At 55.4% G+C, this 24163-nt stretch overlaps 1 protein-coding gene across 7 annotated transcripts in view; it reads left to right on the top strand.

Moving 5' to 3' along the window:
- MYO9B (myosin IXB) overlaps nt 1-24163 on the top strand; it is an 89084-nt gene that overhangs the window by 62271 nt on the left and 2650 nt on the right. For 2 of the 7 annotated variants that reach the window (XM_077859490.1, XM_077859491.1), the window contains exons 12-39: nt 359-500; nt 779-983; nt 1738-1819; nt 2918-3007; nt 4329-4442; nt 6197-6236; nt 7314-7436; nt 8288-8368; nt 9609-9719; nt 11025-11147; nt 12375-12524; nt 12608-12774; nt 13414-14328; nt 15086-15158; nt 15353-15477; nt 17149-17282; nt 17501-17688; nt 19162-19260; nt 19378-19551; nt 19640-19681; nt 19870-19981; nt 20873-20946; nt 21393-21585; nt 21674-21802; nt 22043-22148; nt 22363-22494; nt 23372-23495; nt 23927-23974. In XM_077859490.1, the coding sequence (XP_077715616.1) occupies nt 359-500; nt 779-983; nt 1738-1819; nt 2918-3007; nt 4329-4442; nt 6197-6236; nt 7314-7436; nt 8288-8368; nt 9609-9719; nt 11025-11147; nt 12375-12524; nt 12608-12774; nt 13414-14328; nt 15086-15158; nt 15353-15477; nt 17149-17282; nt 17501-17688; nt 19162-19260; nt 19378-19551; nt 19640-19681; nt 19870-19981; nt 20873-20946; nt 21393-21585; nt 21674-21802; nt 22043-22148; nt 22363-22494; nt 23372-23495; nt 23927-23974 (4096 nt within the window). The remainder of the gene's footprint in view (nt 1-358; nt 501-778; nt 984-1737; nt 1820-2917; nt 3008-4328; nt 4443-6196; nt 6237-7313; nt 7437-8287; nt 8369-9608; nt 9720-11024; nt 11148-12374; nt 12525-12607; nt 12775-13413; nt 14329-15085; nt 15159-15352; nt 15478-17148; nt 17283-17500; nt 17689-19161; nt 19261-19377; nt 19552-19639; nt 19682-19869; nt 19982-20872; nt 20947-21392; nt 21586-21673; nt 21803-22042; nt 22149-22362; nt 22495-23371; nt 23496-23926; nt 23975-24163) is intronic. The other 5 variants (XM_077859494.1, XM_077859495.1, XM_077859492.1 and 2 more) reach the window with 4 other exon arrangements.

Genomic DNA, 24163 nt, shown 5'->3' with positions numbered 1-24163 from the left:
ATGCCAAAGCCAACTGCAGCATTTCCTTCCTGGGAGGCAGAAATAGCCAGGTACAACGGGTCCCTTATTCGGCCCTCCCTGCCCCATCCTCATCTCCCGGTCCCTCCCTGTAACAGGGGAGCAAGGGCAAGACCCCCTCCAAGACACAGCGTCCAGATACACACAGACCTGAGTAATGCCTTCCTGGGATTATTCCTGGGAGCTGCCCACAGTGGGCCCCGGGCCCAGTCTTGCCCGTGCCAGATGTTTGCATTGGCCACGAGGGCCCGGGCTTCATCCACCAAGGGCCTGTGACCAGATGCTGAGCAAGTGGTCGCCGCTGTTCCTGCATCTAAAAGTTCCAAACCCTCTTCCCCAGCTTCCCCCATGCCACAAGCCAGACCCTGCTGGCCAAGTTCAAGCAGCAGCACGAAGACAACAGGTACTTCCTCGGCACCCCCGTCATGGAGCCAGCATTCATCATTCAGCACTTTGCAGGGAAAGTGAAATATCAGATCAAGGTATGTGTGTGTCCGTTGCCATCATCAGTCCAGGGTGGGAGGCAGGAAAGGCAGGAAAGGTAGATGCCCCCAAGGCCCCTTACCTCCAGCCATCCCTTTTACTAATAGCCCTCAGACCCAGCCCTACATCTCTGGCTCTTACTATCGAAGACCCTAGGGATGGGACCCCCCTCTGTGTTGTTGAGATGGGTCCCACCCCACCAGCAACCGTTGCATGCTGGCTCCCAGGACCTTGGCAGTCACTGGCAAGTGACCACCCACCTCCGTTCCCCCACCAGGACTTCCGAGAAAAGAACATGGACTACATGCGGCCAGACATCGTGGCCCTCCTGCGGGGCAGCGACAGCTCCTATGTGCGGGAGCTCATTGGCATGGATCCTGTGGCCGTGTTCCGCTGGGCTGTGCTCCGGGCCGCCATCCGGGCCATGGCCGTGCTCCGGGAGGCCGGGCAACTGCGGGCCGAGAGGGCCGAGAAGGCTGCAGGTATGGGGCCCACTTGTCACCGTCAAGGGGGAATACTCAGTCCACTTCAAAGCGTATATTTCTGTGGCGTTTAGCACCTTCACCGTGTCGCGTAACCACCACCTGTCTCACAGAACTTTGATCATCCCAAACAGAATTTCTGTACCAGGGTATATAATATACTCTCCTCATCCTCACAAGGCAGAAAGACATGCTCCTGTGTTGCTATAAAGATAGCCTGAGGGCAGCTGCAGTGGCTTAGCGGTTTAGCACCGCCTTCGGCCCAGGGCCTGATCCTGGAGCCCTGGGACTGAGTCCGCGTGGGCTCCCTGCTTGGAGCCTGCTTCTCCCTCTACCTGTGTCTCTGCCCCTCTCTCTCTCTCACTACCTCTCTCTCTCTCTGTCTCTCATTAATAAATAAATAAAATCTTAAAAAAAAAAAAAAAAAAGATAGCCTGAGGCCCAGAACAGCTGAGTGACTGTCCACAGGAGCTTGGCTCCAGATACCAGCTACGGGGCTCCATTTTACCAAGGGCCTTCATTAAAAGCAGGACCAAGGAGATAAAGCCTTCATGAAAAGTAGGAATAAATAATGCTGCTTAGGGAGGAATCGAACACTTCACAGTTCCCGGCTGTGTCCAAATTTGAGCATCAGACTTTTTGTGTGTGTTTTTTTAATGAGTTCAAGTCAGGATCAAAGCCTCTGTGGCAAAGACAAAGCCTCCAAGACCCCAGGCAACCCTCGCCTCCAACTCCATGTGCTCTGTGTCCACAGCCGGTATGGGCAGCCCTGGCACCCACGGTCACCTAGGAGACCTGCAGAGAGGAGCCAGCACCCCATCGGAAAAACTGTACCGGTGAGCGAGACCTTGATTTGTCCAAACCAAGGCTGGTAGACAGCAATATTGTTTAAAACAATGCCAGAAATCCTACACCCTCGAACCAGGTTGGGGTTGACCTGAATAAGGAACCCGGCAACCACTTGAATCCAAAGGACCCAGAAACAAATGGCATCTGGTTGCCGCTTTTCTGCACACAGAAGGCAGGCCTCGGTGCATCATCTGCTTTAGGGAGATGCTGGATGGCTCACTTTACAAAAGATTCTTTTCAGGGCCATTGGCAGGTGAGGCCAAGGAGCCACTAACTAGTTGCACCGAGCAACAGGCTTAATTTAAGAGCACTTTCTCCCTTAGCCTGGGCAGAGTGGTCGAGAGCAGATAGGCTGAGTTACTTTATTTGCTGTCGGAGATAAAATATGCCTCGTTGCACACAATATGATGAGGGTATTTTGTGGCCACCCTGGCAATGACCGAGGGCCTTCTACATATCCCTGTTTGCCCTGGGTATGAAAGTGGGCAGCATGTGCCACACTGGACAGACATCCAAGGCAGTGACAAAGCTAGAGGAGGGACACTTCTGATATCTTGAGAGGGCCAGACAGGCTGTATTAAAAAGGGACCAGCTGAGACAGACAGGCCAGGAGAGGTGTGTTCACAGTTGGGGAGGCACATGCCAATGCTCTGTGGCAGCCAAGTTCCCAGCTTCTTCCTCAGTACCCCAGATTCCCAAGGAGCAAGTTAGTAAATATTTAAACTTGAAAAGGTCATTTTATTTTTGAGCCCTTCATAGTAAAAACTTCAAGAGATTCATAAACATTGTATACATGGCGGTATAGTGTTAGCACCTAGGTAAGTGACCATCCATAAGTGATTTCATGTGTCGTTTCCCTGTTTTTTAAGAGGTGCATTTTTTTTTAATCTGCTTTTTCACCCAAAAGGGGGCAAGAGAAAAAGAAAGCATCTCTTGATTTGCTTGTGTATTCCCACCCTACAAGGACTGAATGTGGACCTGGGGCCACATTGGCTGGAGTGATGTCAGTCTCCCCAGGGCCTGGCCCCTAGGCTGCGGGTCCCACTCCAGGAGCGTGTTTAGTTTATACAGATTCTCCCTTTCAGCTGCTCAATGCTAGATTTCTCATTTGACGGCTCTGAGGAGTTCGATATTAACGCTTTTGAGGACATCATTGCTTTCTATGAAAGCAAGAAGTAAGTAGAAGCAAGGGCCTTCGAACCCAAGACCAGGGAGGCACATCAAGAGGAGCTGCCATCCCCAGGCGCTCAGCGTGGCGTCCAGGGCCAGGAGCGGGAGCGGCAGGCTGGGGATACCAGGGCCCACTGGGCCAGGGGCGGTGGGTGTGTGTTGAAGTCATAGGCCTTGTTCAGAGCTCCAGCCACTGTGCTGACCGCTCAGGGTATGGAGGTGAAACATGACCCTTCTGTTGTCTTTGCTCTGTGCCTCCCTGGAGGGCGAGGGAGCAGAGGTAAGTGAGGGTCTCCAGGCCCTGGGCATGGTGCATGGACACAGATGAGGGGCTGCCGATCGGGGTCTTTCCAGGCCACCTGCCCTGAGCTTAAACATGTATTTGAAATAATAGGAATGAGGAGTTTTTAAAAAGAAACACACAAACCAGAACCTCGTGTCTCACCCTACAGTCCCTGCTGCCTCAATTCCAGAAGTTCCATAAGGACATTTGTCATCTAGACATCCTTCATGAATAGTCCCTTCCATAGCATCTGATTTTTATCTCTTATCCATTCTTGTTCTCGCGCTTGAGTGCCAAAGTTTGGGCTTAGAGCGTATGCTCAGCCATGGGACCCACAGTGATCGAACAAAAGGCAGTGAAGGAGACTGAATTATTTGGGGTAAAGCTCTCCTTCTATAAGGTCTCCTACCCTCACTGCTGAGCTAGGTCACCCTCTGTGTGAGCATCCCTCATGCTGTAGGGTGTTGAGCAGCATCCTATTCTCACCCCACCCGATGCCAGTAGCACCCTCCCCACCCAGTAATGACAACCAAAAATGTATCCAGACATCACCTGGAGGGTAGCATCATCCTGGTTGAGGACCACTGTGTGAATTCCCATCCATTCCTCCTGAGGCCTTTCTTGAAGCCAACAAGGAGATGGACACGTGGCCACAGAATCAACCAGAAAAACTGATGAGCTACACCCACATGTACCCTCGGGTCTAGCCCTCGATGCTTGTTATAATAGAGTCCAGAAGGCTGTTCTATATGAGGCCTTTTTGGTGATCTGAGATGCTGTGTTGCAAACCCCATTCTGCAGAAGCATCCCTGGCCCTCCCTGAGAAAAGGGGAGCCTCCGTGGGGTGGTCAGTCACTCTTGGCTGAACCCCCTCTCAGTCCAGAAGGGAGAGACAGCAGGCGTGCAGACTCTCCAGCTGCATGTTTTGGCTCCAGTGGCCTGGGGATGGTCCCGACCGTGCTGGGGACCCCAAGGTGGCGGGCCTGCTGCTCTAACTTGGTCTTCTCCCTGTCACTGCATCCCCTACCCCACCCCACTCTCAGCGATTTGCATGACCAAATCATCAAGACCATCAAAGGATTGCCCTGGCAGGGTGAGGACCCCCGTAGGCTTCTCCAGTCCCTCAGTCGGCTCCAGAAACCCCGCACCTTCATCCTGTGAGTCCCCCCAAGGCTGTGGCACCTCCCCCCAACCCCCGCAACAAGTGCAACGACCGCCTCCCCGGCTCCCAGGACCCTGGCTGCGGGCTTCCCGTAATGCTGAATTGGCCGCTACAAACGTGCTGTCTTGTGGTTCCATTCTTATGCCAACCTTTGCTAAATGGCCCTCGTAACACTCCTGCCCCAGTGTCTACCCTGTGGCCCAAATCCTTGCCAGCTCCCCAGTGGCCAGCACGGCTTCACAGGAACGCTCCTTCCACAAAGCATCTCTTTTTCTTTCCCTAAACATGCAGAGCAAGGCTTGCTTCACCACTACCACCCCTACTCCTTGCCACCGTGAGCTTATAAAGAAGCTGTCGAAAGTAGGGCATCCAATTTCTTGCACATCCATGGCCCTGCTTTGTGTGGACGGCAGTGCGATATGGTGGGAAGGGCCCAGAAGCCACACAAACCAGGTTTGGACCTGGTCTCACTCTCGCTAACTAACTTATCATGTGGCCTGAGTGCTCTGAGCTTTCCAGCTTCTGTCTGCAAAGCGAGGGTGATGACTTGCATCGCACCCAGTGGGCAGCAGCCTCGGCCGATGGGGGCACTCGTAGCCACTCAGGGCTCAGGCCGGCCAAGAGCAAAGCTTGCGTCCACAAGAGAACGGTTTTCAAATTCATTTTTATTATGCCTTATTCTTCTTCACGTGGATTAAGATAGAACATGACAGGGCACCTGGGTGGCTCAGTTGGTTAAGCATCTGCCTTCAGCTCAGGCAGGGTCCTGGGATCGAGCCCCACATTGGGCTCCCTGCTCGGCAGGAAACCTGCTTCTCCTTCTCCCTCTGCCCCTCCCCTCTGCTCCTGCTCTCTCTTTCGTATTCTCTCATAAAAATAAATAAATAAAATCTTCAAAAAAAAGAAAAAAGGATGGAACATGACACACATAGAACCTCACAACCAAGCATCTTGCTGATCTGTGGGGCACTATTTCCTCAGCTGGTTTTTGTGGATTTTTTATTGTTTTGGGTTTTTTTTTTTAAGATTGTATTTATTTGAGAGAAAACAGAAGCAGGGTAGAGGGAGAGAATCCAAGCAGACTCCCCTCTGAGCGCGGAGCCTGACATGGGGCTGGATCTCACAATCCATGAGATCATGACTTGAGCTGAAAGCAAAGGGTCCGTTGCTTAACCAACTGAGCCACCCAGGCGCCCCTCCTCAGCTGGTTTTAAAAATGAGCCAAGCTGCAAGTTTTTAAAAAAATTTTTTCTTTTGTCTGCAAGATTCCATAGAGTGTCTGAGAACGAGGGCCATGCCCCCCTCCCTTGCCCACAAGATCGGCTTTTGTCTTTTCCTTTGCACCAGTGTGAGTCCAAAATGTACTCCTACCTGAGCCCCATTTCAGTTCCTTACGGGGCAAGATCCGCCCCCTGCACAGACGCACCTTCTGCCCTGCCGATTACCAGCGGCCCCTCCTGCTCCCTGGACACCCGAGCGGCCCCGAGTGAGATGCTCCTGCCACCTCCGGGGCAGCTGCTGGCCAGTGAAGCTCATGTGCAGTCACAGAAGCACCCCACGCGTGCACGGGGTGGACCCGCCCAGGCCTCGGAGAGGCGGTGCAGCGGCCTCGTTGCACTTGTGCGCGCCCCAACTCTGCTTTCTCTGCTCTCGCTCCATCTAACCCGCGAGGCAAGGCTTTGCTGAACTAACCCAGATCCGGACACCTTGTTCTTTCTGTTCACAAAACCGTTTTTAATATTTTGACAGGAAAAGTAAAGGTATCAAACAAAAGCAGCTCATTCCAAAGGTAAACGTTCGCGACACCGCCCGAGGCCGCCTTGCTTTTTGCCCAACTTGAGAGTGCCTGGCTCAACTTGCTTTCTGGAAAATAGGGGGCCAAGGGTGTTGGTGGAGGGAGGCACTTTTAACATCTCTAGCTTTGTAGCTCCTCCCTCTTCCTTCCATCGCCCTCTACCCCCGCTCCCCTCCAAAAATAATTTCTCTGATCAAAAAGCTTTGGAGGTGTCTTGGGGTTTCCTGGAAGCGGGGTGTGTGGTGGGGATATTTGCACAAGCATGTTGACAGGAGTTTCCCAGGAGGAAGCAGGCTGGGTCAGGGGGAGGGCTGAGCAAGGAGGTGGGCTTGGCCCAGTCCCACAGGAGTGTGAACAGCACCAAAGAGCTTCTCCCATCCAGAGACAACAGGACCCTTCCGTCCTCTCCCCCTTTAAGGTCGTTAGTTACCTACCATTTCTGGAGGGCAGAATGGAATGCAGCACCTCCCGGTGTTTCTGGGAGGCTGGGAGAGGAAGTCCCACCAGAAAGGCGGCAACTGTGTGTTGCCAGTAGCCAAGATCCCAGTAGGTGACCTTGGGGAAAGTGCACCCAGCCTGTCTATCTCCACGTACAGTGTACAGACAGATCATGAATTTGCAATAGTGAGAAAAAACCTCTCAGTCTGGCCAACAGATGGCCAGTGCTAGTTCCTCTGGTGAGCTGATACTAAGGATTGGCACACATTGGAAGGCCCACCGGATAAGCTCATGCAGAAGTGCTGAGGACTTGGCACTCCTGAAGCTGTGCAGGAGGAAGGTGGCCCCCTGGAGCTCTCGGCTTCTGGGCACTCAGACTACAAAAGAGGCCATAATCAGGCCTCCCAGAGCTGGTGGTGCCATGTGCCAGGCACAGCTCAGGCTCAATTCCAGGGTCACCCCTGCCTCCTGCCCAGCCCACCAACCCCTGCCCTCTAGCAACACTGTCCCGAGACGGATCCTAAGAGCTGTCGCACCCAGCAGCATAATCCTGGCTCCGGGGCATCTATGAGGCCTCCTAGTGCCCCCTGGTACCCCAGGAGGGCAGGCCAGACCCCCATGTGTCTGTCCTAGAACCTGCTGGATTCCAAGTCCCTAAAGCTCATCATCAGCATGACTCTTCACGATCGAACCACCAAGTCCCTGCTGCACCTACACAAGAAAAAGAAGCCGCCAAGCATCAGTGCCCAGTTCCAGGTAGGCAGCCTGGGGAGCCCAGGGCAGGTGCTGAACTCGACCTGATGCTCTCATAACTTGGCCACAACAAACCCAACAAATGGCTATTCTAGGGCTCCTGACCTTGGCATTGTTTGCCATCTGGGACTGGATGATTCTCCGTGGCGGAAGCCATCTTGTGTGTTATGGGATGTACAGTAGCATCCTCCAATTCTGACACCCAAAAATGTCTCCAGACATTGCCACATGTTCAGGATGGGTAGGGGTAGAATCACTCCTGTTGTGAACCAGTAGTTAAAGTAGCAGGTTAGCGCCTTAAGGCAGCCGCTGAACTGTGTTGTTTGGGCTTGTTTCCCTTTTCCCCTGGTTGCCGGGAAGCTCAGAGGCACTTTTTTTAAGGGGCCCAACGGCTGCTGCTGACCCTTACTTACCATTACTTTTTTTTTTTGTCCTCTTCCTCTTTCCTCACTCTGAGTCTTTTGTGACCACTTTGGCTTTTTTTTAATTCCCTAACCTGGGAGCTCCTACAAATTCTTTTTGTACAGAGCAGGCCAAAGACCAAAATCATGGCATCTGTGCTGCTTCTGAGGCTGACCAGCATTTTAAATCCCCAGAAGGCATTTATCTGGTCCCACCCCACATTCCCACTGAGACAAAGGGCTGGGAGAGCCTGGGAAGATTACCAGTCAGCTCTGAGGACCCAACAGATCTCTTTGGGGCTCCCAGAGATAGCACAGCCTCCAGTCAGAATGTCCAGCTACAGCCTCCCGCATCCTGCGTCAGTGCCAATGCCAGCGAGTGACTGGGTCTCCTCCCACTGAGTGGCCTGCCTCTGGGGGTCCCATCTCAAAACCTTCTCCCTGTTTCCCCAGACGTCCCTTAACAAGCTCCTGGAGGCACTGGGAAAGGCAGAGCCTTTCTTTATCCGCTGCATCCGCTCCAATGCCGAGAAGGTAAGTGGCTCCCATGTCTTGGGGAGGTGAAGGCCAAGGTCTGGCTGCTCAGCAGGGGGTTCTCCTGTGTTGCTGTGCCCCTTGGAGGGCCAGGAAAAGTCTCAGGGAACCAAGTGTTCACACAGGTTCTGGGAACTGTAAATGGTGTGCCGTGGCCAGTCCCAGGTAGAGGGGGGTTGGCAGGAGGCAGTTAGGGCAGCTGGGTGGCCAACCAAGAGCAGGGACATCACTTGAAACCTGGAGGAGCCCTAGGAAGGACAGGTCAAGCATGCTCTTTGGTGCATCCCCACATGGGCCAGTGCAGAAAATGTACCAGAAGGGAGGGGCTGAGGTCATGCAACAGAGGCATAGATCCTACTGTTCATTTGATCTGAATATTTCTAGAAAGACTCATGGAGCATCAGTGGGTGCCCCAATGGCGGGCTCAGTCCTTACTGCTAAGTTTCCTTTGCCTGAGGGGTTCACTGGCTCTTCTGTGCCCTTGGAGACTTTGCTGGGGGCTGTTCAGGATCTGGGCCTGCCCGCTTCATCTCTCCTTTTCCCATTTCCCTGGCCTTCCGCTGCTCCTAGGAAGATCTGTCAACATCCAGAACCCAGCTTCTCCCTACCAGTTTCTGTAGCTTCTGTCCTCCCGGGCAAGGAGCTGGATTCCTCCTCTGGGCCTTCACCTGGCTGTTTCCTGCCCATTCCTTCCTCAAAACTCGGCCCAGGGGGGCCCTAGCATTGTCTGACCCATTCACATATGCACCTGGCTTCCACCTCCAGACCCTGTTCTCCTCTTGGCCAAATCCCTAGTTATTTACCCCAGGGCCTGGCACAGAGTATGAGCTCAGCTCAGGTTTTGATCAGAGCCCTTAAGAACTAATTATTTGCAGCAAATTATCTTAAATTAAGCAGTAAGAAATGTCATGGGTCTTCCAGACACCAGGGAATAGAGCAGATCAGATGCCAGATTTTTCCAGAAGAGATAAATGCCTTAAGCACTGCTGCTGAGCAGCCCCACCTCTTTATTCCAAAAAGAATGTCTGGAGCAAGGAAAGATGGATCCTCCAGGTGCCCACAGCTGCCAGGCTGGGGACATTCCCAGCCAGCCGGGGCCCACCTGTGCTCCCTAACCATGCTCATGCCCAGACTCCTGCAGGACTTTGTCCCATAGTTTCCCATCCCCGGCTGCCAACGCTTAGTTGTCCAGCAGCCAGCACATGTCTTGATCGCTCAAGAAACGCTTACCCCGTTTCAGAAAGAGCTGTGTTTCGACGAGGAGCTGGTGCTGCAGCAGCTGCGCTACACAGGCATGCTGGAGACGGTGCGGATTCGGAGGTCAGGCTACAGTGCCAAGTACACGTTCCAGGTAGGTGGCACAAGCATGGCTGTCGTCACATGGCAGAGGGCCAGTCACCTCCTTCTTTCAGAGAGCACTTCTCTGGAACAGGAACCCAGGGGATTACTTTACACCAGGGTTTCTCCACCGTAGCACTGTTGGCATTTATACCAGATTATTCTCTGTCATGGGGGAGTCAGGGGGAGGCAAGATTCCTCAGCAGAGGTGGCTGGGCCCTGGCCAAGCCTGGAAGGATACAGAGGGGTCAACCCAAGCTGGGAAGAGGGAATTGCACGAGCAGATCCCTGTACAGCTCTGCCCTCTGTTGAGCATCTTCGGTGACGGATGCTTTTATACCTATCTCTTGTGTTCTGTCAACCAGCAGCAAGCGGGCCGAGCTCCTCTTTTGCCAGGGAGGTGATGACTTCAGAGATGGCTCCCTGGGGTTTTTAGAAATGCAAAGGATCATCAGTAACCTCAAATTAGTGAAGACCAAACAGCTAGTGCAGTTTCTCAGCTGCAGCACCATTGACACTAGGGGCTGCCCGGTCATTCTTTCTGTGCGGGCCGCCTTGTGCATTGTGGGATGTTGAGCAGCATCCCTGATCTCCGCCCACTCAATGCCAGGAGCACCCACCCCTCCCAAGTTGGGAGAATCCTGGATGTCTCCAGACATCACCAGACACCCCCAATGGTAAGCCGGCCTGGGTTGAGAACCCCTGGCTCATGCCGTGAACTGGCATCACCTGTGTGAGCCCTGGGCCTGAAGCCACAGATGGTGGCACCAGTGGCACCTGGTCCCCAATCCAGCTGTACCAGGACATGGCCTCGGGGACATGGCTTCATCATTGCATGCCTCCCTTTTTCTCATCCACAGAATGGAAATAGCACCTCTCTGACCCTGCATAAATAGAAAAAGCGAAATCACAGAAATGGGAGGACATGCTGGTGTATTTCACTAATGCTTGGTTCTTAAAAATTTGAATTAACTGTTTACTTAAAAGCTGCATGTGTCCAGCTATGATTCAGCTCTAATGAGCCATAGAGCCTGAGCTCCCCCACCAAAGGCAGCCCTGTTTCCTGGCCACCCCCCAAAAATGCCAGTACCGATAGGCCCTTAAGAGCCACTCGCGAAGTGCCTGGAAGACCCAATACTCTGTGTGTGGTGGTCTTTCTCAAGGTTTAAGTCCTTTCAGAGAGTCTGAGATTTTATCTTTGTTGGTGCCATTCTGGCTCTGGAAACTTGGCTTGACCAGGGAATCGCTGGAGCACCATATCCTCATGGGTGGCGGAAATCTCAACAGAGATTCTCTTTTCTTGGCCAAAATCACCCAGGATTTCACAGAGCAGTTCCAAGTGCTGCTGCCCAAGAATGCCCAGCCCTGCAGGGAGGTCATCTCTGCCCTGCTGGAAAAGATGGACGTCGACAAGAGGAACTACCAGATCGGGAAGACCAAGGTCAGGGCTCCCACACCTCAGGGGGCCACAAACCCATACCCTACCTACCGCTGCACGTAGGGTCCTCCCATGGCCCAGCGTCCCGAGCTACATGCCGAAAGACAGAGGGCTGTGTTGAGGAAGTGTCTTTCTTGGGGCCCAGCACACTCTTTCTTCCCAGAAGGCACAGGAGTGCTTCTAAGGGGTGAGGCTTGGGCATCACGCTGGTTCCCGGCTTCCTCACACATAGCCTAGGGTTACTGCAGGATGTCTGGTACCATTTGCTAGCTCTTAATGTCTGGCAAAAGGCTTCCTTTCAGACACCATCTACCACCTCTACGTATGTGCTGGTTGCTTCTTATGGTTGGGGCACCAGCTGCTGTCCTTGTCCAATAAGCGCTAAAGTCAACTCCTGTTAGGGCTTCATCTGATTTGGAAACCCCCCTCACCATTCTCCAACAAGCTAATCCTAGAGTTACCACGTGACCCGGCAATTCCGTTCCTGGGTATGGACCCCGAAGAACTGAAAATAAAGCGTTCAAACAAATCCCTATACTTGAATGTCCATAGCGGCACTAGCCACAACAGCCAGAAGGCAGAAACAGCCCATATGTCCGTTAGCTGATGAATGGATTAAAAACCTGTGGTCTGTTGGGATCCCTGGGTGGCTCAGCGGTTTAGCGCCACCTTCGGCCCAGGGTGTGATCCTGGAGTCCTGGGATCAAGTCCCACGTTGGGCTGCTTGCATGGAGCCTGCTTCTCTGCCTGCCTGTGTCTCTGCCTCTCTCTCTGTGTGTGTCTAGCATGAATAAATAAATAAAACCTTAAAAAAAAAAAAACTGGGCCATTCATATAATGTGATGAGCGAAAAGCAGCATGACACAGAAGCCTGCATAGTGTATGATCCCATGTATATGAAACGTTCAGGAAAGATCAACAGAGAGCAGATCATTGGTTACCAGGGGCTGGGGAGTGACTGCTCATGGGGATGGGTCGCTCTTCAGGGTGATGGAAATGTGTTGGAGCTAGTGTTGTTTGCACAATGTTGTGAATGTACCAAATGCCCCGATCTGTTTGTGTTAAAATGGTTAACTTCACATTACTAGAATCCTCTCAATATATTAAAAAAAAAAAAAAAAAAAAACTCCCCTTGGTCAGGTCAGGCAACACACCAGCTTGGTCTGTGCACTTATGGGGCACAGGGATTCTGGGGGCTGCACTGACCCCTCCTGTGCCCACACCCCCTAGGTTTTCCTGAAGGAAACAGAGCGGCAAGCCTTGCAGGAGACGCTGCATCGGGAGGTCGTACGGAAGATCCTGCTCCTCCAGAGCTGGTTCCGAATGGTGCTGGAACGCCGGCACTTCCTGCAGATGAGGCAGGCAGCCATCACCATCCAGGTACTAAGGAGGCCTTGCAGGACCAGGGACGGGGCAGCCAGGGTCACACATCCCCAGTCCCTGACTGCCCACTGCACCCCCAGGCCTGCTGGCGATCCTACCGCGTCCGGCGGGCATTGGAGAGGACGCAGGCTGCCGTGTACATCCAGGCTGCATGGAGAGGCTACCAGCAGCGGATGGCCTACCGGCGCCGGAGACAGAGCATCATCCGCCTGCAGAGCCTCTGCCGGGGTCACCTTCAGCGCAAGAGGTGAACAGAGCAAGGCCCCACCTCCCATCCCTCCCCCAGCACCCCTGGCCCCAGGAGCTGCCTGAGATGCCACCTGGCCAGTAGAGCCATCTGGGCACATGACGCCCCAAAGAGACATTCCAGGGATGGTGGGCAACACCTGTAGATGAAGGCTGAGGTCACTGTTGCCAGGACTTGCTCTCTGGCAGGGACCCCTCCCCACCTCACTGAATCCACCCACCCTGAGCCCATTGATGAAACAACTTGGCTTCAGAGTTGGAGGGTTCAGGCTGCTAAGTAAGACCAGCCCATAGCGGATTCCCCTCAATCCATGCTTATATGTAAAGCTCAGGCATCTACCCAGCCAGCGACCCCCAAAGAAATTCAGGAGTTTCTTAACAGTTCCCTCTCACAGCAGAGAGACTTAGGGCAGAGGTGGCCATGACAATAAATAGCCATTTCTTGTATCTCCCTTTTCTAGCTGAGGCATTTCTGCTTTTCCAGAACCATCCCTGAGGGCCAGGGTCACCCCACTTGGCAGGACAGAGCCTAGCCGCCAGCCCGCGGGTAGCACAGGGGGTCCCTGATGCTCTAAGTGGATTCTGGAGGTGGCAGTCATGTTTGTTGCTGAACCTACCTGCTTTCCTCTTGTCACACCAGCTTCAGCCAGATGGTCGCAGAGAAGCAGAAGGCTGGAGAGGAGAAGGAAGCCCAGCAAGCCTTAAGGGAAGAAACCGCGGAGGGCGGGCCAGGCCAGGCAGCCAAGCAGGAACAGGTGCCCAGGCAGGACCCAGAACCATCAGAGGACAGGGAGCATTTGGCGTTGGAACCCCAGGTGTGGCCAAACAATGAGCCCCTGGCAGAGAGCTCCCAACCAGAGAAGGAGGTCTCCAGCCCAGAGAAGGCTCTCCTGCCCCAGAAAAATGCAGCTGAAAGTCACGAGAAAGTGCCCAGCAGCCGAGAGAAGCGTGAGTCACGGCGGCAGAGAGGGCTGGAGCACGTGAAGCTCCAAAACAAACACATACAGTCCTGCAAGGAAGAGAGCGCTCTCAGAGAACCTTCTGAAAGGACTGTACCAGAGCAAGAGGAGAGCCTCCTGGAAGACAGAAAGGAGAACAGAGAAGATGAAACTCCTTCAGACTTGGGGACAGAGACAGAGAATGCTTCCAAGAAACAGCCCGAGGAGCCACTGCAGGCCATGCCAGCCAGCCAGCTCTCAGGAGAAACCCTAAAGATGCCCCAGGGCAGGGACCCAACGCCTGGCCACGTGGAACGGCCAACCAGCCTTGCCTTGGACAGTACGGTCAGCGTGCCCACCCCCAGCACCACCCCTGAGACCCCCAAGGACAAGAGCAAGCTGGGTGGTGACCTGAGGGCACAGGACAGGCCTGAGAGCCCTGGAAGCTCCACCCAGATCCAGCGGTACCGGGACCCAGACTCTGAGCGGCTGGCCAGCGCCGTGGAGCTATGGCGAGGCAAGAAGCTGATGACTGCTGCTTCTAGCACCATGCTGAGCCAGTCCCTGGACCTCAGCGAGCGGCATCGGGCTGTGGGGGCTGCTCTCACACCTACAGAGTAAGCCCCGGGCCCTCCTTTGTCTGAACACCGTGGTGCCCAGCTGTGTTGGGCAGGTAGGGTGGAGGGACGCACAGAGGCCTGCCTGGCAGCAGGACCAGGGCAGTGCCACGTGTCCCAGAAACACGTGAGTGGCTCTGTGCCTGGGAGCCAACACCAGGCATGTGGGAGCTCCGAGGAGGGAGGGAAGAAGCGGCAGGAAAAAGTAAAGATTTGGCATCTGCCGGGAGATGCAGAGCTTGGTACCAGCTGGGACCCTGAGTCTTCCTCCTCTCCCCCCACAGCCCCCAAATGAGCTATGTTTACACAACAATCCCTGGCTTTGCGGGAGGCAGCCCCTCGGGGCGACATCCCATTTCCCGGCCTGCCTGGGTCTCCCTGGGTCTCCGTTTCCTCATCAGAAAATAGAGGTGGTTACTCTCACCCAGGAATTGAAGAAGGGGCCCAGCTCTTGACACTTTGCCTGACCCTTAGTTAGCTACACACCAGTGACTCCGAGTCCCCAGCGCCTCCTCCCAGAGGCCTGCGTGGCCAGACGCAGAAAGAGCTGGAGAAAGATGCAGGCCTTCTGCTAGGCCGGGCTTTCTCGGCCTCACACGCTGACGCTTGTGGCCAACTGGTTCTCTGGGTTGGGCTGTCACGTGCCCTGTGGAGCGTGGAGCAACATCCCTGGCCTCCTCCCACCCGAGTCAGGACAACTAAACATGTCTCCTAACTCACTCTTGGAAATAAAAGCCACCTTTCTGTGATCTCGCAGGGACAGACGCATTTCCTTATCCACGAGCGACGTCTCCAAGCTCCTCCCGTCCCCATCCCAGACCAAGATTCAGGTAAAGCTTTAGGCTGCAGCTCTCACCCCTCTAGGTCCAAACCCTCTTCCACCCTGGCTGCCCTGGCTCTCCCCAAAGTACAGCTTAAAAGAGAAGGGAAGTTGGTGGATGGACGGCGTGGTGGGCAAAGCACCCCTGCTTTCCCTCCAGCGAGTCCCGCCGTCCTCTGCTTACCTAGCCCTGTTCTCTGGCAGCCTTCTACGGAAACCGTGGATGGGGAGCCCAGCAGCAAGAAGCTGGCCGTCCAGAAAAAGAAGTCAGGCGACACATCTGCCGGCACAGACTCCGGGTTGTCCCCAGGCGCCCAGGCCGACTCTAAGTAAGTGTGAGCTTTGCTTTGGGAGGTGGCTCAGGTGACCAGAGAGAGGCTGCCCAGGGTCCCTGCCAGGGCCTCCCGTCCCAGGGTGGTCTGGTCTCCTAAACTGATGGCATTTATGAAGCGCAGTCGGCAGGTGTCTGCCCGGGCTAGGAGGAGAGATCCCTCACGGAGCCCAGGTCATGACCTCCTCACGTGCAGTGTGGCTGCGTGCCAACCTAATGATTCCCACTAAGGTGAGAGCCAATCTGGGTCACTTCCTCTGGGGCCACAGGTAGACAGTTTCCATTTGGCTTTTTATGGTATCGAAACCAGCTCCCTGCTTCCCCCTACCTCTGGAGCTCTTCCTGGGTCCATGGCTAGAAGGAACTGGGCCAAGGCTCTGTCCCCAGAAGCCCCTGCAGAAATGCTCCAGGTGGTTCCATCACAGAACAGAGAGCATGGGCCGTGGGACAGGGGAGCTTTGAACGCAGGGACTGGAGGCTGAGGAAGGTCCAGAACAGGCTGGCAGAGGGAGGCAGAGAGCCCACCACTACAGAGACACCCCACCACCAAAACAGAGCACCTCAGACCAGGGGGGCTTCCAACAACCCTCTCCTGGTCCCAGGGGGCCAGGAGTCCAAAATCAGGATGTGGGCAAGGCCACCCTCTCAGAAGGCTCTAGGGAAGGGTCCTCCGTGCCTCTTCCGGTTCCTGGGGGCTCCAGGCATCCTCAGCTGTGGCTGCATCACCCTAGTCTCTGCCTCCATCTTCACGTGACTTTCCTCTTTCCTGTGTGTTTTCTCTTTCTCTCTTATAAGGATGCTTGAACCCGGATTTGAGGCCCATCTGGGTAACCCAGGATGACCTCATCTTGAGGTCTTAGTCCGTTTGGGCTGCTGTAACAAAACCACCACAGGCTACGTGGCTTAAACTATGGACATGTCTTCTGGGGGCTAGAAGTTCAAGATCGAGGCACCAGCAGATGTAGTATGTGGTGGGGGCCACTTCCTGGTTCACAGAGGGCAACTCACGGGGCGTCACATGGCAGGAAGGGCAAGGGCCCCTTTTGTAAGGGTACTAGTCCTTTTTTTTTTTTAAGATTTTATTAAGAGAGAGAGCGCGAGAGAGCACCAGCAGAGGGAGGGGGAAAGAGAGAAGCAGACTCCCCGCTGAGCAGGGAGCCTGATGGCAGCTCGATCTCAAGACCCGGAGATCATGACCTGAGCCCAGACGCTTAACTGACTGACCCACCCAGGCGCCCCTGCAAGACCTTTTCCCCAAATAAGGTCACACTCACGGGTCCTGAGCATTAGCACATGGACACATCTTTTGTGGGGTGTACCATTCGTTGCATGATTTGGCATTTGTTCCTTCTGATTTCCTTTCCTAATACTTGGGCCCGTAAAAACACATAAGCAGGCAGAGGGTAGTTTTACTTCTTTTTTTTTTTTTCTTTTTTTTTTCTTTTTTTAAGATAATAGGGTCATGCTGTGATATCTGCTCTGCATCTTGCTTTTTCACCTGACTCCCCGTCAGTTCACACATATGAATCTCATTTTTAGTAGCATTTCTTTCTAGTGATAACCAAGACAAGAGTTATTTTTCTTTTTATAGTAAGACCACCTTTTCTTCAGCCTTGCTTCTGTTGTCACTTCCGGAGGCTTAAAGGAAACCCCTTACTTTCTCCTACAGATCCACTTTTAAAAGACTTTTCTTGCATAAGAATAAGGATAAAAAGTCTAGCCTGGAAGGTGTGGAAGAAACTGAGAACACAGTACCTGGGCATACCATGCTGGAAGCCGCCACCACCAAAAAGAATCTAGAAGGTTGGTCCCAGGCAGCCTTGGGGATGGAGGGTGGAATGAGCCACCAGGGTCCCTGGGGACGGGTTCTGGGCACAGGGCCTTGGGGCTGATTGGTCCCCCCACTGGGGTGCTTTTTGTCTGCAGCCCTCAGTTACAGCAGGGCAGGGTCCTGGTCCTCTGTGTGTGTGACCCTTGCCTCCCCTAGAACCCACCTCACTGGCTATTCCTTCTCTGTCCAGCCTCTAGCCACCAGCACCGCCACCCAGCAGGTGAGAAGCATGCCAAGGAGCCAGGAGGCAAAGGGAAGAAAAACCGCAACCTTAAGATTGGCAAAATCACAGTGTCAGAGAAATGGCGGGAGTCAGTGTTCCGCAAGATCACCAATGCCAATGAGCTCAAGTACTTGGATGAGTTTCTGCTCAACAAGGTGGGTCTTCTGAGGGCAACTATGGGGCTGGGGGCACACGCAGAGTCAGGCCGGGGCATCCCCAGAAGGGTTTTCATCACCCGGCAGTTTCTGGAACCCTCAGCATGCCGGGAAGAGACAGTCCAGATGCACAGTTCCAACACAGAAAATTCCAGAAACCAGATGCTTATTATTAAACTTGACATTAGCTCCTTTACTGCAAAATTCTACCTGGGCTCATCTAAGAACATCTGTAGCCTATATTCATGTTGCTCCTCGTGGACATTTACATTTCGTGTGAAAAGTCAGTGGGTGTTGGAGCCCCTGGCTGGCTCACTTGGTAGAGCACGTGACTCTTGACCTTGGGGTCATGAGTTCAATCTCCATGTTGGGCATAAAGCTTACTTAAAAAAGGTGGGGGGCGGGGGAATCCCTGGGCGGCTCAGCGGTTCCGTACCTGCCTTTGGCCCAGGGCATGATCCTGGAGTCCCAGGATCGAGTCCCACATCTGGCTCCCTGCATGGAGCCTGCTTCTCCCTCTGCCTGTGTCTCTGCCTCTCTTCTCCTTTTTTGTGTCTATCATGAATAAATAAATAAAATCTTAAAAAAAAAAAGTTCAGTGGGTCTGATTACAGGGACTGCACAGAACACATGGAACAGTGTTACATCCAGAGTGCCTACTTCTGGGACATACCTGTCCTGAGAGCCTCAGGCGAGGGGGTGTAGCCTGGCCCAGAGTCCTCTCCTGCAGAGGTGTGTGCACTTGTGTGTGCAGGTGGGCACCAGGCAAATGAGTTTTATCTGGCAGTACCTGCCCAGGAAGTTCAAAATCTACTGTTTGAAGACACTTTCTCTGTTATCTCTCAGCACCCTTAGAGGTAATTGCCCCACTTTCATCCTTGAAATGGAAGTGCTTGCAGCCAGGAGGGCACCAGACATACCTGCATCCCCCGGTGGCCTCACTGTGGCTCAGCCCTGGCCATCAACTTATTTTGCTTCAAATACACTTTTACAAAATGCATTGGGTTCTCAGAGCAGATGCTAATTAAGCACTTGTTGTATATGGTGGCCGTGAATCAGTAACCATGACATGCATCTGGGGCGTGGCTCAGTGTTCGGCACCTGTGTAGGGTGGAAGGAGGGGCCCGGGCTAGACCACTGGTTTTCAGTCAGGGATGATTGTGTTCCAGGGGACAGTTGCTACATCTGCAGACATCTTTGGCTGTCGTGAGTGGGGACTGCTACTGGCATCTGGTGGGTGGAGGCCAGGGATGCTGTTCAACACCCGCCCCTAGCGTAATCCACCCCAGATGCTGGGTGTTTAGTTTAAACCTGGACTGAAAGGATTGGAAAGACTAGGATTGGCCAGAGGGCCTGGATTTTTTTGCTGGGATCGTAGAGGAGTGAAAGAAGGACCTGGAATGGAGCAGAGCAACAACCGATCAGATGCCAAGCCTCGGGTAACTCCACATCAGGGCATCTCTTTTTCTCCAGATAAACGATCTGCGTTCTCAGAAGACTCCCACCGAGAGCTTATTCATCGAAGCCACTGAGAAGTTCAGGAGCAACCTCAAAACCATGTACTCCGTCCCCGTACGTGCAGCCCCCAGCCTTGGGGAGGGCCCCTGTGGGGATTCCTGAGCCCTCTCCAGGGCACCCCCCCGCCCCACCGCTGTCTGTCCCACCGGGGTCACGCCTGCGTCCCCACAGAACGGGAAGATCCACGTCGGCTACAAGGACCTGATGGAGAACTACCAGATTGTGGTGAACAACCTGGCAGCAGAGCGGGGTGAAAAGGACACCAACCTGGTCCTCAACCTCTTCCAGTCGCTGCTTGACGAGTTCACCCGCGGGCACACCAAGAACGACTTCGAGCCGCCCAAGGTTGGTGGTGCCACCTCAGGGACGGTGGGCGGGGAGGCGGGGGTACTCCCAGGGCCGATCCAGACTTCACTTCTGTGCTCCCTCACAGCAGAGCAAAGCTCAGAAGAAGAAGCGGAAACAGGATCGCGCTGTGAGTATTTGTGCGTGTGTGCGTGAGCGTATGTGAGCGTGTTTGCCCGCTCGGCCATACGGAGCCCTAATGGTGACCATGCACCTCAGCCCTGAGATGCCACGTGCTATGATCACACTGAGTAGCCGCGTGGTAAGACCGTGGAGGGTCCCCCCTGGCCACTCAACACCCTCCCCTGTGGCCCCCAGGCCCAGCACCACAACGGGCACGTGTTCGTCAGCTACCAGGTGAGCATCCCGCAGTCGTGTGAGCAGTGCCTCTCATACATCTGGCTCATGGACAAGGCCCTGCTCTGCAGCGGTGAGTGCCCGCCCCCCTCCAGCATTCCCTAACTCCCCCACCACTTCCCCTCACACCCCACTACCCTCCACCAAACCTCCTAACCCTTCACCATGTCCCCAACCCCTCCCTGTGCACCTGGGCCTTCATGTGAGCCACAGGGTGGAACTTTCTGGAACATTGCCCTGGCCATGCCTCAGCCTCTCAGTCCTCCCACCATCACCCTGGGGTAAATCCCGATTCTCAGCCGGCCCTGAGGCCCCCACCCTCCTCTGCAGCCTGCCCTCCACATGACCCCCCTTGGCAGGCTACCCCATGTCCCACCTCCCAGCTTAGGAACCCACTGCTCCTGCTGCCTGAACCACTAGCACCTCTCCAGACCCCCAGAGTCCCCCCCTCATGTGGCAGGCAAGGCCAGGCACCCCCATAGGAGCCCTGAGACACAGACAAAGTCCAGGATGACCCAGCTGGCAGGAGGGTCTAGCCCTGGGCCAGCTCAGTCAGGTCTCTGGCAGTCGTGTTTTCCCTCCGTGATCAGCCCCCCTGTCTTCTGCCCGGGTCTCCTGTCTCCTCAGTCCTCGTGTAAGGAGCAACCTATCCGCCTGTGTCTGTCACAGATACTTCTGAGACCAGGACACTTGGTGCCCCCTCTTTTTTGGTCTCAGCTAACTTTCTCTCTCAAGTATGGCTCCCCAAACCTCTGCTCCTGTCCCATTGGCCAGGCTCTAAGGCCACTAACAGTCACCAGCTGTGAACATCTGCCCATGTGGCTTCCTGTCGTGGGAATCAAGGCAGAAATTCTTAGACTCAAATTCAGAAGCCAGTCAGCGGATCCCTGGCTGATAGGGCAGGTGGCCCCAGGGACCTGGGGCCCTTGATGCACCATCTGTGACACCCCCCATGACCTCCTAGTGTGCAAGATGACCTGCCACAAGAAGTGTGTGCACAAGATTCAGACCTACTGTTCCTACACATGCGGGAGAAAGGTGAGCCCCTGCAGGGCCAGGAACCTCCCCAGAACACCTGGGTGAGGCCATCCTAAGCCATAGGGGGAGAAGGTGTGCTTGGTGCGAAGCCAAGGTTAGGTGTCAGGTAGGAGCAGGGAGCTGGCAGGAGGGGCTGGTCTGGTGTCAGCAGAGCACACTCTGGCTCTGTCAGAGACCCCTGAAGTCCCCCGAGACAGGACTGGGCTTCTGTGTGCATCTCAGACCTCCAGCCCTGCTCCTCCCTCCTCCAGAGGGAGGGAAGCACAAGAGAGGAGGGTCCCAAGCACTGGGGCTGCAGCAGGAGCAGGACCATCTGCCCTGAGGGAGCTGTGGGGAACCCCTGCCCGGCGATCAACAAGCTCACCTTCCCAGGCAGCCGCCCCCAGCAGCCTGCAGGGAGGGATGGAGCCCACACGGGATGCCTGACCCCACCTCTGGTGTTGCAGAGCGAGCCCGGTGCCGAGCCAGGCCACTTCGGCGTGTGCGTGGACAGCCTGACCAGTGACAAGGCCTCAGTGCCCATCGTGCTGGAAAAGCTCCTAGAACATGTGGAGATGCATGGCCTATACACCGAGGGCCTCTACCGCAAGTCAGGCGCTGCCAACCGCACTCGGGAGCTAAGACAGGCACTGCAGACAGGTGGGTGTCGAGGGTGGGTGGGCACCGTGGGCGCGCGGGCACGGCCCCCCTGCCTGTCCTCACCAGCCCCGCCCTGGCCTTCCCACAGACCCCGCGGCCGTCAAGCTGGAGAACTTCCCCATCCATGCCATCACCGGCGTGCTCAAACAGTGGCTTCGAGAGCTGCCCGAGCCCCTCATGACTTTTGCCCAGTACGGCGACTTCCTCCGAGCCGTAGGTGAGTCTCGGCAGCAGCGAGGGTGGGCAGGTGGGCAGGGTCGGGGTTCGAACCACAGGTGCTCACTGTGGCCGGTCGGAGAGGCGCAGGTGCCTAGCCTGGGGCAGGGCCAGGACCCCTGTGGGGCTCTGCATCTTGTCACACACCCAGCCTAGCCCCCACTCAGTGGGAGGCTCCCGGGCACCCTGGGAACGTGTCAGGGCCAGGCCCACAGGGAGCTGACGCGCTGGGCCCTCCTAGAGCTGCCAGAGAAGCAGGAGCAGCTGGCCGCCATCTACGCCGTCCTGGAGCACCTGCCTGAGGCCAACCACAACTCCCTGGAGCGGCTCATCTTCCACCTCGTCAAGCAAGTGCCTGCTGCCTGCTCTCCCTGGGGTGGGGGTCCCCATCAAGAGCCCCGCTGCAGTGTTCCCTGGGTCCCTCGGGTGGGGGGCCCCCAGACTCTTCTGTGGTGCCTCTCGTGCCCCTCTCCCAGCTCCAGGGTGTGGTGCCACAACCCCAGGGCTCCGGCCTCGGTCCAGGAGCTTCCTGGCCACCCCTAACTGCCGCTCACCACGCAGGGTGGCCCTGCTTGAAGACGTGAACCGTATGTCACCCAGCGCTCTAGCCATCATCTTTGCACCCTGCCTCCTGCGCTGCCCCGACAACTCAGACCCACTGACCAGCATGAAGGACGTCCTCAAGGTCACCACGTGAGTGCTAGGTGCCGGGGCTCCCCACCCCATGTCTCCTTCAGCGGCCAGGGCATCACTGCCAAGTGTGTTTGAGGCTGAAGAACTCGGGGAAAAAGGAGGAAGCCCTCCTCTCCAGTCACAGGGTGCGGGGCAGACAGTAAAGCCCCATGTTCTTGGCCTCTGGCAGCAGTGAGAACTGTCAGGAAAGAAACAGCTGTCTGGGGGTCCCTTCTGCCCCCTGCGTCGTCTTCAAAAGTTTTCAAAGAGTTCTTCAGAAGAACTCAGAAGGAAGTCGTCAGACTAATGGGACATTATTCAGGCTTCGAGTTGTAAAAAGAAGAACCCGTCACCCTAGGTGGTTTCTTGTGCGGCCCTGACACTACCCGGGTAGCGGCGTGGTGGTGACAGATTTGCTTCCAGCCTCTTCCAGCACATTCTTTGCTCCCATTTTTTCTTATGTGGGTGTGATGATGGAAAACCTGAATTGTGACTGCCTCTCTGGGCTGAGCCGCCGCACACCCTTAGCACTCAGAGTGCACCTGCTGGAGCCCCCGGGGGCTCAGTGCCTGCAGCCGCTGCAACCAATCACCCAGGCTCCCTGTTCATACTCCTGCGTGAGGCAGGATGACTGTGAGGGATTGGTTCACTTTGATCCGGGGTGCTAGACTTCTTCCTTCAAACCAGGAGCCTTGTCGAGACAGGGACTCAGGCTCGGAAAGGTGGCGCAAGCCACACGAGGTCACACAGTGAGCTGGCATGGAGATGAGGGCCACTGCCCACGGCTGTGTCTGCGGCCCTGTGTGGCCTCTGTCTGGGTCTCCAGCTAGGGCCTCTCTAGACCCCGGGCCCCAACACCGCCATCCTGGGGGCAGTAACTGAGTCCCCTTCTCTGCAGCTGCGTGGAGATGCTGATCAAAGAACAGATGAGGAAGTACAAGGTGAAGATGGAGGAGATTAACCAGCTGGAAGCTGCGGAGAGCATCGCCTTCCGCAGGCTCTCCCTCCTGCGACAGAACGCTGTAAGCACGCTGGGTGGGCATGGCCAGGGGCCTGGCTGGGGCGGTGGGGCGAGGTCTCACTTTTCCACCCCTTGAGCTCCCAGCCCACCCTTGGCCACAAGCCTTCCTGCCAGGGGCCTCATGGGAGCACGGTTGGGGGCCAGTTCCCCAACTCAGCTCAATGACCGCCTTCTTCGCTCAGCCTCTTGCCAACCAGCCCTCAAAGGGCAGCAGGGGACCTGTCATCCACTTGGTGATGTTCACATCATCTTCCACCCACACCTCCGGGGAAAGTGGCCATACGGTGGGGGTGGGGGCTTGGGGGGCAGGTCCTGATTCCCCTGGGAGGGCCCTGTCCTTGTCCCTACAGTCAGATGTGGCTCGGTGCCCGTGACATGCCTGGGTGGTGGTCGTGGCCCTGGGTGGTTACCCTCTGTTCGTCTCTTCCCCAGCCATGGCCTCTCAAACTGGGGTTCTCGTCTCCCTATGAGGGGGTCCTGGTATGTACATGTTCCGTGGGCCCACCCTGCATGACTCCGGGTGCGGTGCATGCTGGGTTCCCTCCGTGCCCATGGTCTCATAGGATAGACCGAGCACGTGCTAACCTTCTGGAAGTGCATGTTGGGGGAGGCCCACTGCTGCTGACCACCTGTGCGGAGGATGACTAATCAGCCGAGCACCAGCCACTC

The sequence above is a fragment of the Canis aureus genome, chromosome 19 (genome assembly GCF_053574225.1).
Source record: "Canis aureus isolate CA01 chromosome 19, VMU_Caureus_v.1.0, whole genome shotgun sequence".
Lineage (NCBI taxonomy): Eukaryota > Metazoa > Chordata > Mammalia > Carnivora > Canidae > Canis > Canis aureus.
This window is presented reverse-complemented; position numbering and strand designations above follow the sequence as displayed.